A 16572-nucleotide genomic window follows, 5' to 3' on the forward strand; every position below is an offset into this window, starting at 1 on the left:
ATCTACTGAGCATTGGCATAATAGCTAATTATTTTTTTTAATGGCAAGATATGATATTCAGCTTTTCAGCGGAAGAGCTTTCTTTGTAAAGGTCCCAGCCAAATCTTTTACACCGCAGGGTCCCTTAGTCTGGTCCTGCCGAGAGTAAGATGGAAAAACAGTGGCATAAAGCTATGGCCAGCAACATGCATCCAGATAAAACTCTACACTTTATACTCCAAATCAACAGGTTAATAAATCCTTCTCCCTCTTTCTATTCAGACTCTGCTTGACTTTCCTCCACCTAACTTCTGCTTAGTCCTGAAACACACACTAGTAACTACATCGAAAGGAATAGGGAATTGGTTATGGGCAAATAGCACTGTGGAATAGCTTTATATTGTCTCCTGCATAAGATTACCACAGGCTTTCACAACACTCTAAAACCATCAAACATCTCTGATAAAAACAGAAACTGATGCCAAGAGACATGTAAGGGAATACTGAAATATCTTCAATATTTCAAGAATGTATTTGAAGTTTCCTTATGGTCATACTAGGGAAAAAAAGTTATCCTACAAAACCATATGGTAACGTATGTTTTAGCATCTAAAACTCTGTCAATGTTTTATTAAAGATATAATAAATATCTGGTATTACTATAAACTACCTTCCCCCACCACAAAGCTTAGTTATCCTCCTCTCTAATGATTGTAAGATGGGACAGATGGGCTGGTACTAAACCCACCATAAATATGAATTAGGATCTTGCAACGAAATTGAGAAGGCGGCAGTCCCTCCTTTTCACTGCTCTTTTTGATCATGAAGGGAATTAGGAAAGAATGCTAGTAGATGAGTTAAAAATCAAAGGTAAAGACAATAATTAGGAATTTTAACATAATTGGGAGACTATTCAATTTTTCTTCACAGAAAACATATTAATTTGATAAAGATATTAATTAAGAATAGGAAGGTTTTTAAATATTGTGTTGTGAAATAGTTGGGAGGAACTTGAAGAAATTGTCTAGTGCAACCTCCTGCTCAAAAAGCAGGCTCAGTACCTCTTTGCTTACTGGTACCTCTCACACAACCAACCTCTGACAGAGCTCAGAGAAGAGGCATTTCAGGTTCACGAGGTCCATGTACCCCGTTCAGCCACTCTCTGCTCCTGCCCACCAAAGCAAGAGCACCACGTGCTGCCTGATGATTGTGCCGCTGGGCATGGATTTCAGCCCAAACTCTAAATTGTGGCATTTAACTCCTTTTTTTTTTTTTTTTTTTGCAAATCAACTTCCAAGTGCACGAAAACATTGCAAAGGTAACGTTTCTGGATTAGCCATTGAAGCAAAGGAAGCTGTTGGAGAAGAGAGCAGGGGAAGCAATAACAGTATTTATGACCTAATATTGCTGGATGATGTTTGGGTATGGTTTGGTGCCCTAAACTTTGCAAATGTAAAGAAGATTTCCTTACCTGTTGTGGAATTTAAGACAAACAAGCAATACAACTGCATGAAGGCGCAGACAGAATGTGACAAATGTTTAAAAGAGGAACTTCATAGTGATGGTTATGAATAGAAGTTCTAAAATACAGGTAGTGGAAAGGTACAATAAATATATAGTAGAAAACGAATGGCTAGCAGTGTTAACAGAATTCATAAGGATTTCTAAAAATGTGTGTGGAGGGAAAAGGAATCCTAATAATGATTCATTCCTTGGAAGATGACAAATTCAATAGTAATAGGGCATGATAAGATATACTTAATGAATATTTTTGTCCTGTATTTTTATAGAGATGGAGCAACGCATTCAAGTCTTGCCAAAACAGTGAAATGTAGCTTATTCCAGCGGTAAGAGAGCTCTTGAACACCCTGTCAAGACAAGCTGTTTTAATCAGAGAGATCTGCTAACTTGCAAGCAGTTTTAGGAACTGATTTAGAAGTTGCCTGGACTGCTGGACTTAATTGTTGGTATTTCTCGGAATTCTGGAAAAGCTCCACGTAAGATAATAAGAGGCCATATGGGAAAAAAGAAAGTAGAACATCTTCAGTGATTACAGAGTTATTATGGTAATTTCTATCCTAAGCAAATTAATTAAATGGCTGATACATGAACTCAAGCAATAAATGACAAAAAGAAGATAGAGATATAATTCAACATGCTATTATTTTTTCTTCAATGAGATTGCAAGACTGCATAAAGATAATCACTTTTTTATGCAGCTTACTTGGATCTCTCAGTAGTATTTGTCTTAATACTGCATGGCATTGTTATTTAAAAATAGTTATGATACAAAATCAATACAACAAATTTTAATTGCTTGAAATTGAGGCGATAGATCTTAGCGTGTAACTATTAATGAGAAGCTATTGGAAAAAGGATAGGTTTCCTAAAATTATGAACCTAATGCCATCCCGTATTTATTTGACTTGAAGGAGACTATAACATTGTGGCTGGAAATGGTGCAGAGGAAGCAAAGGCTGAGAATTGTAAACAATTAGCAGGATTTTTAGAAAAGTCACAGAAATTTTGCCAAACTCAGGGTTCATTGCGTGGAAATAAAGACATCAGGTAATTTTAGATAAAAAGGGATAACATATGTGCAAGACCCACCAGGGTTCAAGGTTTAAAATTCAGAGCTAGACAAATTCAACTTAGCAACTAGAGAGCCTCAGGGAGCAGAGGGATTCCTTTCTGAAATTAAGATTGAACATTATCCCAAAGTTACAGAACCATAGAATTACAGACTGGTTTGGCTTGGAAGAGACCTCAAAGACCATCTAGTTCCAACTCCCTGGCATGGGAAGGGACACCCTCCCCTAGACCAGGTTGCCCAAAGCCCCATCCAACCTGGCCTTGAATACTGCCAGGGAGGGGGCAGCCGCAGCTTCTCTGGGCAACCTATGCCAGGGCCTCACTGCCCTCACAGGGAAGGATTTCCTCCTTATATCTAATATAAATCTACCTTCTTTTACTTTAAACCCATTGCTCCTTCTCCTATCACTACTTGTTCTTGTTAACAGCCCCTCTCCATCTTTCCTGTAGGTCCCTTTAGGTACTGGAAGTACCTAAATGTATTTTATTTGAATTAATACTTCATTTGGCTTCATAAATTAGTTACATCTGTGTTGTGCAGTATGTTAGCTACAGTGACCAAAACAGAATGCTGGAATATGAGCAATAGAAAGAATTAAATTTCTTAGTCTTAGCGACCTTTATTATTAGATGTATGCATCAGTTTTTTTCTGTATCCACCATAAAATACCAATGCTTTCATCCTTAGCAAGGTTAGCTAAGGACCATACGTTAAAAACTGTGCATCAAAAGTGGTCAGTAGCATTAGTTATAGCATAAAAGCCCCTCAGTTAACACTTACAGGCCAAAAGTAGGATTTGATACATAGAGCAACAGCCAAACTGTAAATATACCTTGAACTTGAAAGTCTGTCTCTCAGTAAATAAATAATAGCTAATGGTAATAATACATCAGCAACACAATGAAACGTTCAACATATGTACACTTTGAGATTAATGTTAATTAAATGCATTATCAGTAAGAGGGGAATTGAACTGTAAGGTCTAGTATGTGGCAAAACACCCTGGAGGAGTTCATTCCATCCTTAATGTTCTGGCTGAGATCGGAAAAATAATTCACAGCCTTCAGAAATATGTTAGTGTAAGCACTGATAACACATGACCATGTCTGCATCAGCAATAAAAGCTGGACATATTGTAACTGCTGGTCACCATGTACACACCGGCAGACTTGGAACTTGTATCTTTCATTTTAGGAACTGAACCTGAAGTGGGGAAAACCTGAGTCCCATATGTATGGTGGGACTTGGCTAGGGTCACTAAGAAGATTAACACCATGACAAAAGCAAGATTTAGGATGGTTTTCTTCCTATTATTCTCTGGTCACCAGTCCTGAGGCATCTGAATCCAAAAACTGAGAAACCTTCCTGCAGTTAGGAAGCATTTCCTCACATCCCTTCAAAACAATCAAAGAATTGTGAATCTGACTTCAAATGTTTGCTTACTTTAATACAGAAGGAATCTGTACAACCTGGTGAGTAATGTCCTCTCCCTTCCCTTCCCTTCCCTTCCCTTCCCTTCCCTTCCCTTCCCTTCCCTTCCCTTCCCTTCCCTTCCCTTCCCTTCCCTTCCCTTCCCTTCCCTTCCCTTCCCTTCCCTTCCCTTCCCTTCCCTTCCCTTCCCTTCCCTTCCCTTCCCTTCCCTTCCCTTCCCTTCCCTTCCCTTCCCTTCCCTTCCCTTCCCTTCCCTTCCCTTCCCTTCCCTTCCCTTCCCTTCCCTTCCCTTCCCTTCCCTTCCCTTCCCTTCCCTTCCCCACTCTGTCATACCCTGAGTGATTTATTCAACACATCAGCATATTTAAGTGACCAGAATGGACATTATGGCTTTGTATCTTCATGCTAGAAAAGAAAATTACTCTTATGGGTCACCCAATTTTTTCTGTATTCTCATTCTGAGACCAGAAGAGGTGACCATAAATAACTGTGGCCTGAATAAATCATTAAGCCACTTCACCTTAAATATTGCATTGTATTTTAATTAGCGATCCTAGCTTTTCACTGTAAATTAGAGGTAGGTATTTTACTATTACCAAGCGAGGAATTCCATATTAGATAAAGCTCTATAAAGTGATACAGCAACATGAGAGGCTCTGGTTTTTGTTCTGAAGGCAAAGTATGTGTGGTGAACACAAACATCTTTGGCGCCGAGATAAAGTGCGTCAATCACGTTGTCCTCACATAACTCACCACAGCAATTATTTAAGTGGTACAGAAGAGCAGCTTCCTTTTTCATCTGCAGCGACTTGTGTGATAAAAGGGCACGGGTGTAATAAAAAGTGTGCGTTTCACTGGTGGTTATGAAACGCTGTGTGCCTGAAATAAGCAGAGTGAGTAATGCCAAATGGCATTTGCAAACTTAAACAAAGTGAGTCACGGATCTTGTAGAAAACGGTACGACATGCTTGCCAATACCTGCCACCAAACCACTCTAGGGCAAAGGAACAGTGGGAACAATGCAGTTTGATCACTGTCCAGCTCGACTCACACTTGAGAGGAACTTCAAAGAAAATTACCTAAGAACGCATTTTTAAAATACATGATGACATTTTCCCTCTTTAATAACAAATGGCAGATTTTTAATTGAAAACATGATTGAAGTTATTTCTGAAAAAAACCCTAAAATCTCAACCAAACAAACCCACTGTTCATTTGAATCCTTTGGTATATTTTAAAGGAATTTTTATTTAATTTGTCTATTTACACTGCTCTAAGTGAAGCAAATGTATTTACTTGTTTACTTTTCAAACAGAACCACAGGCAAACATATCTTCCATACTTGTATAAGGAACACTGGCAAATTCTACCTGTGAGAATACAAAATGAACTGTCCCAAGTTTCTTCACAAGGAGATTGGAAAATAGCAAAAGTATGGGAAAAAAATTGTTCTTTTTAACTAATTAGCTAAGTAAAACTTTGCAAAATTAAATATGTAAAGTGAAAAATACTCTCACAAGTAGAGAGCAGGAATTTATTGACAGATATCTCAAGCAAATAATGAAGTAATACGCTAGAAGAGGGATGAAAAGTTAATAACTTCATCCCTGAAGATGAGTGACCTAACAGATACAAACCTTCACCACATAGAATATAAATATTGCAATAAAGTTTAATACCTTGTCAGCAAGAAAGCTATGCTTTCCAGTTTAGCCATGTCTCTTTGGAACATTCGGCTTAAAAAAGAGACAAAATCAGCAACTGGGATAAATTAAACAAAGAAATATAAGCAGGAATTTCATAAGCTCCCAGCTCCAAGTGAGGACTTGCAGATGGGCTCTGCTATGGTACACGGGCTTTGACAGCCTGAAGGAGCCCTTGTTCCCTTTTGTTTGTACCAGTCTGTGTGGAGCTGGACTAGTTCACTGGTGTGCAAAGAAGCTCCAGATACAATTTGTACTTGTACTATTTGAGGAGGTGTGCTGTAGTTTTGCATAAAATATGATGTTTTATGCCGACAGACACAGTTGTATTTTACTGTGGTTCCTGTGCTGGTCAGTGTCACGGCTTGTAACTTCTGGTGGCCTTGCCATCAAAACAAAAATCAAACCAAAATGATGTTGTGCCACATGCTGAGGTTACAGTGAATCCAGAGCCTCTCAGAGCTGCCCAGTAAGGAATGCTGAGATGTGGACTCTCTCCTAATTCCTGATCCATTTGAAGGGGATGAATTACGTCCCAGCTCTTAGTTTCACAGCCTGCTTTGACATTCTCCTAAAAATAGACATCTACACCTAAAGCTGCCATTTCCCTTTCCCTTTCCCTTTCCCTTTCCCTTTCCCTTTCCCTTTCCCTTTCCCTTTCCCTTTCCCTTTCCCTTTCCCTGTCCTCTTTTCTGAAAGGAAGGCTTCCTTTTGATTAGTAGCTCCAGGATCAGAGCTTCTACCTGGGGAACTGGAGAGACATGGTGGCCTGAAGGCACTTGCCAGAAGGCCAATCTGACCACAAAGCTACTCACTGTTCAAAATTGAAAAAAAACCAAACCAAAACAAAAACTCTCATCCCTTCCCATTGAAGTTCATACTGTGTATTTAAAGATCTTTCAGCCTGAAAAAAAGCAGCATGAAAAGCAGCAGGACTCTGCAGCCCAGCAGAGTGGTCATTTGCTGTGGAGAGGGAAGGGGAGTACTCCAGGCGCCATCAGCTCCCTCTCCCTGGCTTGCCTCAGGGCAGCAGCACCAACCATGCTGAGTGGAAGCAGCTGCCCAGTCCTTCACGGGTGTCCAGACGAACAGGCACGTTACAAATACACAGAACAGATTGAACCCTTTGGGCAGTGTAAACTAATGTTTATCTAGGTTTAGGATCCAGATGGGGCTCAGCTCAAGATAGGTGTTCAGCTGGTCAGTGCTGTCAAAATCAGATGTTTTTAAAACCTTGAGGCTTAGGAGCTTTTAATCACAAATAATCACCTTTACAGGTGGGGTTTCATTTGGGTTTTTTGGGTTTGCTTCCTTTTTAAACCGCCGAGGTTCAAGATTCCTGGCTCCCCTTTTGTAAATAAATCTTTTCCGTGGAGATGGGCCTCAGTGACAAAAGGGTTATTTTGATTCAAGCTCCAAATTCATCTTGCTTCTCCCGTGACTGTTCCTGAAGGACATTGGTCACTCAGAAGCAAATAGCTAGAATAATCTAGTTCCACCTTTTTGGAGAACCTAAAGGAATTAAGATGGTCAGGCTTCTTTATTTACACTGTTGTCTTTCATAGACCCATCTTTCCCCAGTTTAATCTATTGGTTTGCAGTAGAGCTATAGTATTCGGCATAAGGGCTATAGGAGTCTTAATTTATGCATCCATGTACCCACATATTACCACCTAAATGAACTTCAGAACAGGTCTAATTGTAAAAGATGTATTCAAGGAAGTTTTAACTCGCTCCCAGCCACCAGGAAAGCAAATATTGTTCAGTTCATGCCTATCAGCAAGGAGCAGCTTGAAGTCAGTGTTGTGCACTGAGCTATACTTACCATCAGCAGCCCTTTATAAGCGTAGACAATCCCAAGCCAAATTGTCATGTGAGTGTTTTCACAGTGTTCCAAGATTGGCCGGATGGAGATATCTCTGCCCGCAGGGTCCGGCTGCAGAAATAAAAGGTGGAATATTTGGATTCAGGTTTTATTTGGATTCAGACCTCAGAGGTACTTAAATCTATTTTCATTAGATTGAGGTTGTGCAGAGCACAGAATTGACAGCTTTAAAGTAACTTGTGGTGACTGCAGACCCATGGACCTGCAAAAGAATACAGTGAAAAGCAAAGATCGGAGGAGAACAACTGCGTGACAGCTACCACCTGGTGAGGTCACCTCTACTGCAAACCAGAAAGGAAAAGTCGGAAGTCACTCCGTCTTTAGCAGTGTTGGTCACATTTATCAGCTTCAGGACATCCAATTTTTCTACAAGGCAAACAGCTTGAACGCACAGGCATGAAAATAAATGCGCTTCAAGTCATCCCTTCTTTCACCTGCAGTTCTTGTGACACTGGCAAATGGCTGATAAACAATGTATGAAACACTGCTGTGTTTCCTCATTGATAACCATGGGCTAAATCAGAGCCCATTTATTATGGAAACTACTCCAGTAGCTTAGGAGAGAGTATAAATCATCGAAAACCTGGAAAAACGTCCTTTAGAGCAAGTGAACATCTATGCAAAATTTAATACTGCCGGAAGCTTTGTGGCTTTCCATTTACTTCAAAAAGGAGACTGTAGAAAAGCGCAGAATCAAGAGGATTTGCAGACTATCGGGACTGTTTGTATGAAGGAGAAGTTATAATCAAGACTCAGAGAAACCTGGAAGAACAACCCCCAACCTACCCACCCCCCCTTTTTTTACAACAGGAAAAGAAACCCAGCTGACATGGGTACTAGCTCCTATGCAGTCTGCATTTAGATATTACGGCATTCCAAACACTTTTTAATGTTGTACACTGTCTAATAACACAAGGTGCCTCTTGTATGTGATTTTAGGAGATCCTGGTTTAGTTAGGTACCACAGCAAACTCCTGTTGGCTACTTGGAGCCGTGTGTGCTTCCAGTCCCTTTTATTTTTCGGAATACCTTGAAATACCTAAATCCATTTTTCCTTTCTACTTGGAAAGACTGGATCTGAAGCTTTTGCTAAGCTGAGATTAACCCAGCCATAACTTTCTGTACCTCATTTTCCCAGTGCTTTGCAATTTCCTCTTTCCCTGTGCAATTTCCCATGTGTAAAATGTCTCATGCAGAGAATAATCATTACTATATGAGCTAAGGAAAAATCACATTTTCAGCAACTGAAACATAGAATTATGTGTGTAAGGACCTTAGAGAGACCTGAATAATATCCTAAAGCTTATTCTAGCTGCCTCTGATGCTGATATGAATTTTACTATGGATTTCAGTGGTCACAGCATTAGTCCACGGCTCAGGTTTTTTCCACCGGTCTTTTTGAAGTTCTCATATACTGTAAAAAGAAATGTAACAAACAGGAGGTAGACACAGAGGGGACAAAAGCCACACAAAGAATCTTGTGCTATGTCTACTGCAGAGATTTTTTTTTCCTCTTTGAGTATAGTATGTCAATTGTTACATCCCTCATGGTCTGGAATCATGTAAATTCTGTAAAATTTGAGCCTGTAGCCATCGGAACATCTTTTTTTTTTTTTTTTTCTCTCCTTCATGCTGGGCAGTCAGCACAGGACTGTCTCTTCCTTTGCCCAGCTCAGCATCCTTTCTGCAAAGTTTTCCCCCTACTTCAGTTTCATACTTTTATGAAACAAGAAAGAGTTCAAATAATGCAGACTTCCACTTGGTGTGATGGACAATGTCATGGTTTGTTTCCCTTGTCCCTAGATTAAAACCTCCACTTGCACTAGACTGAAGGACTCTACCACTTTTAACCAACTCTGAGTATCACAGAATCATAGAATGACGGAATATCCTGAGTTGGAAGAGACCCATAAGTATAATTAAGTCCAACTCCTGGCTCTACACGAGGCCACCCAAGTCAGAGCATGGGACTGATTGCAGTGTCCAGACACTTCTAGAACTCAGCCAAACTCAGTGCTGTGACCACTTCCCCCAGGAGCCTGTTCATTTTCTTCCTAACGTCCAACCTAAACCTTCTGTGTCTCAGCTTCATGCTGTTCCCTTGGGTTCTATCGCTAGTCATCAAAAAGAGATTGGCACCTGCCCCTTTGCTCCCCCTCATCAGGAAGCCATAGACCACGATAAAGTCTCCCCTCAGCCTCCTCTTCTCCAGTCTGTACAAACCAAGGGACTTCAGCTTCTCCTCATAAGACTTCCCCTCCAGACCCTTCACTGTCCTTGTTGCCTTCCTGTGGACACTCTTCAATAGTTTGTTGTCCCTCTTGTACTGTGACACACAAAACTGCACACAGGACTTGAGGTGAGGCCACACCAGTGCACTGTGGAGTGGGACAATCACCTCCCTGGACCAGCTGGCAATGGCCTGCTTGATGCACCCCAGGGATATGGCTGGCCCTCCTGGCTGCCTGGGCACGCTCCTGGCTCATGTGTAACTTGCTGTGGTCCAAGACTCACAGATCTCTTTCAGCATGGTTAGTCTCCAGCGTCCGATCACCCCGTCTGTGTGTGCAACCAGGGTTGCCCCTTCCCAGGTGTAGAATCAGACACTTGCCCTTATTGAACTTCATGCTGTTGGTGGTTGCCCAGCTCTCTGATCTGTCCAGGCCTCTCTGTAAGTCTTTTCCACCCTCAACAGAGTCAACAGCTCCTCCTTTACTTAAGACACTCTCTAGTCCTGAGTCCAGGTCATTTATGACAATATTAAAAAGAACTGGACCTAAGATGGAGCCCTGGGGAACCCCACTAGTGAGACCCAGGCAAAAAAATATCTGCTGAAATTTAAACCAGAACTTGTTTTCACATACGATTAGAAAGAAGTCACATCATCTTAGTAGGTAGATTGTCAGATTTTATGAGGCAATGATAGTTTAAAGCCTGTTAACTAAGTAAAACAGTGTGTTCAGGCTTTCTATGTGAGATGTGAAAGTCTTGTGCAGTGCTCAAGGGGGAGCAGGAAAAGAGAGAACTGATTGCCACATCAGCAAAAGTGTGCACGGGGCAGGGCTTCTTTCAAAGTCCCTTCCAGATCTGCAAGGTGGTAGTATTTTAAACAAAATTTCACTGAGGTCTTGTGCGTTTGGAGTTCAGCACTGGCAGGTAGCAGCAATTCTACAGCAAACTGATTTTGCTGATTACTTACTGCTACTGCAAAATGACATTCCTGTTTTACTGCTTTTAATTTGCCATTCTGTTTCTTCCCTGATTTTGCATGAATTAACTAATCACAGGGAAAAAAAAGCTGGGTTAAAAAAACATATGATATTTTCTGATGTCAAAAGAATTTTTGAAAACTCTACAATTACAGCTGAATGGAGCACTTCACTGACCTCTCTAATCATCCACCATTTGTGCACTTTGTTACCGCTTTAGAGAGGATGACAACATAAATGCTACCAGTGATTATATATGTACTGGAAATTTGCCCTTTCCTTTTATAGAAAACAATCTAAATGCCCTTCAGATGTCATTCTCAAAAGCCCAAAGACCTCCTATCTTGTGATTAGGCTGAAGCCTTCCTACCTCTTCTGAAACCTAATAAGGTTTCTGACATTGACATCAATTTCTTGAATGTTTTCAGCAGTTCAACATAAACAGTTTAATCTGCTCACTTCACACAAGAGTTGTGTATCACTGTCAGTAAAACGCTTGTTTTACATCAGATCTGCTAGGTCTAGAAAGCAACCCAAACTGGTAAACAGATTACCTACAGGCTGGCAGGTCCTCATTGTAAAAGGTGAGCGATGTCTTCAGTGGGTATTGCCAGAGGCAGGTGTGAAGATAAAAACCACATGAAAGAAGCAGGGAAATTTTCAGGGGAGATTAAGCCCTGAACCTCAAGATCAAGTCCAACCATTAAAGTGACACTGCCAAGACTAACCACTAGACTCTGTCCTTGATCACCACATCTACACATCTTTTCAATACCTTGAGGGGTGGTAATTCAGTAACTTCCCTGGACAGCCTGTTCCAATGATTGATGAACCTTTTGGTGAAGAAATTTTTCCTAACACCCAATCTAAACCTCCCCTGGTGCAACCTGAGGTCATTTCCTTGTGTCCTATCACTTGTTACTTGAGAGACTGACACCCACCTGGCCAAAACCTCCTTTCGGGTAGTTATAAAGAACAAGAAGGTCTCCCCTCAACCTCCTTTACTCCAGGCTAAAAACCCCCATTCCCTCAGCCGGTCCTCATAAGATTGTGCTCCAGCCACCTTGCCCATCAGTTACACCCTGATTCCTTCATTCATCAATGAGAAAATCAGAACATCAGGTCTCAGCCTTTTCCAAAGACGGATATGAAACATAAGGTAAACAGTTGCAGCTTCTGTTTACTAGGTTTAAAATAAACTGTACTGTTCCCATAGTATAGGAAAATACAGGATGATACTCGCCTGTTGTGTGGAAAAAATGGTCTTTGTATGCCATCCCACTCTCTGTTTTATCTCCCCTTTAAATGGCTTCCATCTAGCTGGCATAATGACTGTATACTATCACTAGTCTGCAGCACGAATTAGACATCTCTAGCATGTTTAATTTGGCACATTCAACAGTCATATGGAGCTGAAATATGATTCGTTATCAGAAAATCCAGATTTTGCTAAATTAGAAGATCATCCTTACTTCTTTTTTAATTCACTTTTTTTCCCCCAAGGATAATTGTAGTTAATTTGTACTATAAAGTCATTAAGAATTTAAATTTACAGGCCCATTGTAACAGGCCCTCCTCTGTGCTAAACTGTATACCCAGGTGCAAAGGTGTTCCACAAAAGGATTCATATGGTTTGTTGCATGCAGTGCATTGTAGTCAAGCTCTCAGTTACTGATGGAAAGAGAAGGATCAGAGGCTGTCTACTTTCTTTGAGGGTATTTTTAGAGGAAAACAACTGTGATAGAAAAAAGAGATCTGCCAGGAAACTGATCCCTTTTGTTTCATGTATTTTTTACTTTGTGTAGTTATACTTTCCATGAATGCAAGATAGCAAATGCAATACTAAACTGGGGTAGCTCACTTGGAGTATCTTCCAATTAAAGATTTGGTAGGAAACTTAGAATAAAAGCTTGTTCATATCTGAGCTTGGGTTCAGAAACATTACAGATCACATCATATCCTATATTGCAGCTCAGCCATGTACAAAATTGTTACTGGATTCTTGCAGTCCAGTGGCCAATTTAATTTTTCATCAATATTAATTGAGAAGCTGGGTCATTTCTGTAATACTCTAACAATCCAGGACAGTGATTGATTAAAAGACTTTTTCTTCACATTTTTCTTTGGTTCAGTCATGGGACTATTCGGTCATGGAACAGAAAATCAGCTTTTAAAAGGTGAGCAAAGTACTTTTTCAGACAGTAAAGGCTGTTTTCTGGTATAGGAATGCAGGATTCTGTTAACAGAAGCAGGCTTTCAACTAAATAACTATCCTTACACCTGGCTGCTTCATGACTCCTGCAAAAGAAATGAGAAACATAAATCTTCTGACCTCCGGAGAAGATAAAGACGAGGTTCTGAGCAACCACAATGTCCATTACATACAGTATGAATCACACAGGCCTCAAGGACAAAATGATATCAGAGTTGAATTTAGATTTTAAAAAAAATATTTAAATAATATTATTTATATTTGTAAAAACTTTTACAGTTGATGACTATGACTGCAGAACTGTAGCAAGACAGCGTACTACATCAGTTGCTATCTGGGTAGAAAAACTTCCTGTGAGAATGAAAGTTTAGGAATGTTACTTTTATTTTTTTTCCCATAATCTGAGGTGGAAGACAATAGCTTATTTCATTAAGTAGTTGCAACTGCTTCAGCCCCATATCTTTTGATGTACTTAATTTGCACAGAAACCCATTTCTGTACAGGAGGAGTCACCATATAAAGGTTGATCAAATTGCCTAGAAAATCTGAGAGGAATTCAGTCTATTGTGCCTTATTTCTTTGAGTCAGAAAAACACATTTCTTTCTTGTAACTATGATGCAGTATAAAAATTCTCACTCCAACTTTTGTTGCTCCAGAGAGAGAAGCAATATTCTACATTAAATTTCTAATTAGAAATTAGAATTAGGAATTTTTAAAACTAAATTTAAAAATTAGAAATCTACCAGAAAAACGTTGAAGGAAACTTTATCTATTTAACCTTTTTTGTTTGTTTGCTTGGAAAAGGATCAATTTCAATAAATTTAATGACTTGCAATTACATTTAAAATCAGTTTTGCAATTATTTATGATGTCTCTCTGCAAAATTACTTAAAATGAAAATGTGTGATTTTTTTAGATTGTAACTTACTTTTAAAACAGCATTTATTTATATTAACTGTATGACTTAAAAATAAATTAGTGACATTTACAAGTGATGCAAACAAGGAAAAAAAATTGCTCCGTGTTTTGTGAAAGTTTTAGAAACCTTAAGTTTATCTTAGGTTGTAACACAGAATGTTCCAGTCACTTCAAGTACTTTAATGCATGAAGCCAAGGATCCGTATCCAGTTCTGGGCTCCCCAGTACAAAAAAAGACAGGGATCTCTCGGAAAGAGTCCAGAGGAGGGCTACGAAGATGATTAAGGGCCTGGAGCATCTCCCCTATGTGGAAAGGCTGAGTGAGCTGGGACTGTTCAGCCTGGAGAAAAGAAGACTGAGAGGGGATCTTTTCTATGGTCTATGGGGACAGGACAAGGGACAATGGCTTTGAGTTGGAGCACAGAAAGTTCCGCACCAATATGCAGAAGAACTTTTTCACAGTGAGGGTGACAGAGCCCTGGCACAGGCTGCCCAGTGGGGTTGTGGAGTCTCCTTCTCTGGAGATATTCAAGACCTGTCTGGACGCCTATTGAGTGATATGTCCTAGGGAGCTGCTTTGGCAGGGGGGTTGGACTCGATGATCTCTGGAGGTCCCTTCCAACCCCTACAATTCTGTGATTCTGTGAAATTGTGATTGCTTTTTGACATTTCCAATGGTTCCAATGGTTCCTCAGTGATGATGAGTAATGCAGCAACACAGCGTGGCAGTATCATTTTGAACTATAACCCCACCCCTTAGGCTTAGGTGGGAATGAGGTAGGACAGCCTTGGGCCCAGTATGCCCCTTCTTACCTAACCCTCAGGAGGAGCGGCTTGGGGTGGGATGGGGTGGGGAAGTACTCCAGAGGAGGATTTGCACAGAGCTGTGGAATGATGTGTTTCGGGATGCAAGGTTTCTCAGGTAGATGTGACTACACGCTCCCCTGCCCCTGTGACGTGATGTGACAGATATCTATAGGCTATCCAGGGTGATTACAGGGTATTTTCTGCTTCATTAACTTTCTTGTTATACTGAAATTTATCTCTTCACTCCACCTCTGCCAATTGACTGCTCTTAGGCATTATTGGCTTCATGAAAACTTCAAAAATTAAACTCTTCCAGCAGTTCAGAAGAAATCCTATTTACATTGTAACTCCTAAAAAATCCTCATTCCAAGTGTTATTTTAGCATAGAATACATATGGGATACTAATTCTGTAATGGTTCACTAGCTGGAAATCATTGCACAGGAAAATGATATCTTGCTGCAATACCAACAGGTCTATCCCATATTTTTATCTGGTTATCCCCCTACCCCCCCATCCCCAATTTGGTTTTCTAAAACATAAACTAGATGTACAATGTAAGCCAAGGAAAAAGTACTAACATGTTTGGGGGTTCCAGGGCATTAATGTAGTATTAATGTAGTTATTTTATATCACTCAGCTTGCTACAAATAGAGGTATAATTTTACAAGTCGATAGGAGTGAATAAAGAAAGGCAGAAAAGAAACACATTTGAGAGAACTGCTGTAATTCCTACTGCTCCGAAACAATAAGGTCTGGTAATACAGTCACAGTGATAGTCACACTGTAATATCTTTAAACCAAACCTACTTTCTAGCTCTCCATCTGTCTCTTGTACAAATAATTCCATAAAGCAGTAAGCATCCATACTGTAAGTTAGTGTGATTGAAAGATGATAAAATGATAGGAGAACTTTTTATAAACTCTTATATTGTGATGTGTCCATACATTTATTTGTAAAGAAAATCTCTCGGCAGCATTATTTATAACATCACTTTACTTAATGATTTTTATTTTGCTGTTGTGGCCCTTCATTTTTATTTAAATGAAACTGTTTTCTGAGAGCCAAAATGTTCCCAGAGATTTCTTGGTGTTTTTATTAATATCATCCCCTAATCCAAGCAGTTTCATTTATTTGCATTAACGTGAAATACAAAATAATAGATTAGGCTGAATAAAGAAACCCCCGTGATCCCTGCAAACAAATGCAGACTAGTGATGAAATGGAAAAGGCAAAATTCTCTTATATCATGGAGTGTTTCAAAAAATTATGACTAAGACTTCCCACTCTGCACTCAGCAATCTCTTCACTAGAAATTTTACATCACATTATTCCCTCAGAGAATGTTGCCCCAATTACATATCTAGGGACTGAATAATGAAACGTTTCTGCATATGTGCATGGAGGCAGAGGGATAAGTGTTACAAAGGCTTAATAAAGCCCTCTCAGCAGTAGAACACATGTCTTTCTTTGAAAGGAGGGCAAAAGGCCAAGATACCTAAGGAAAGCAGGTTAGAGGAATGAAGACCTTTGTTATAAACCAGACCCCCCCCTGCACTGCACAGATTCTTCCAGAAGTACACACTTGATATTGGCTTCATAAGGTGAGGAAGAATATTTTCCCTTCCTTTCCTGTGAAGCTGCCCAGAATTGTAGCCAACAAGCTGGACGTGCAGCTTCTTCTAGTTTATTTTTCCTTTCCTAACTAAATTTCCTGCTACATTGGAGGCCATGCCAAGCACTCTTCTTGGTGGCTGGAACAATTCAACACCTTCTTGCTTATGGTAATAGAAACAGACAGCAGTAATAAGAGATCAGGAGCACCTCTCCAATA

General features: G+C 40.0%; 1 protein-coding gene across 1 annotated transcript in view; it reads right to left on the bottom strand.

Annotated features, from left to right (window-relative positions):
* GABBR2 (gamma-aminobutyric acid type B receptor subunit 2) overlaps positions 1-16572 on the bottom strand; it is a gene marked incomplete at both ends in the record, with an annotated part of 476157 nt that overhangs the window by 30283 nt on the left and 429302 nt on the right. The window contains one exon of the mRNA XM_084260450.1: positions 7532-7642. Coding sequence (XP_084116576.1) covers positions 7532-7642 — 111 coding nt within the window. The remainder of the gene's footprint in view (positions 1-7531; positions 7643-16572) is intronic.

This window comes from Gallinula chloropus (assembly GCF_964237585.1).
Source record: "Gallinula chloropus genome assembly, chromosome: 2".
Taxonomy (NCBI): domain Eukaryota; kingdom Metazoa; phylum Chordata; class Aves; order Gruiformes; family Rallidae; genus Gallinula; species Gallinula chloropus.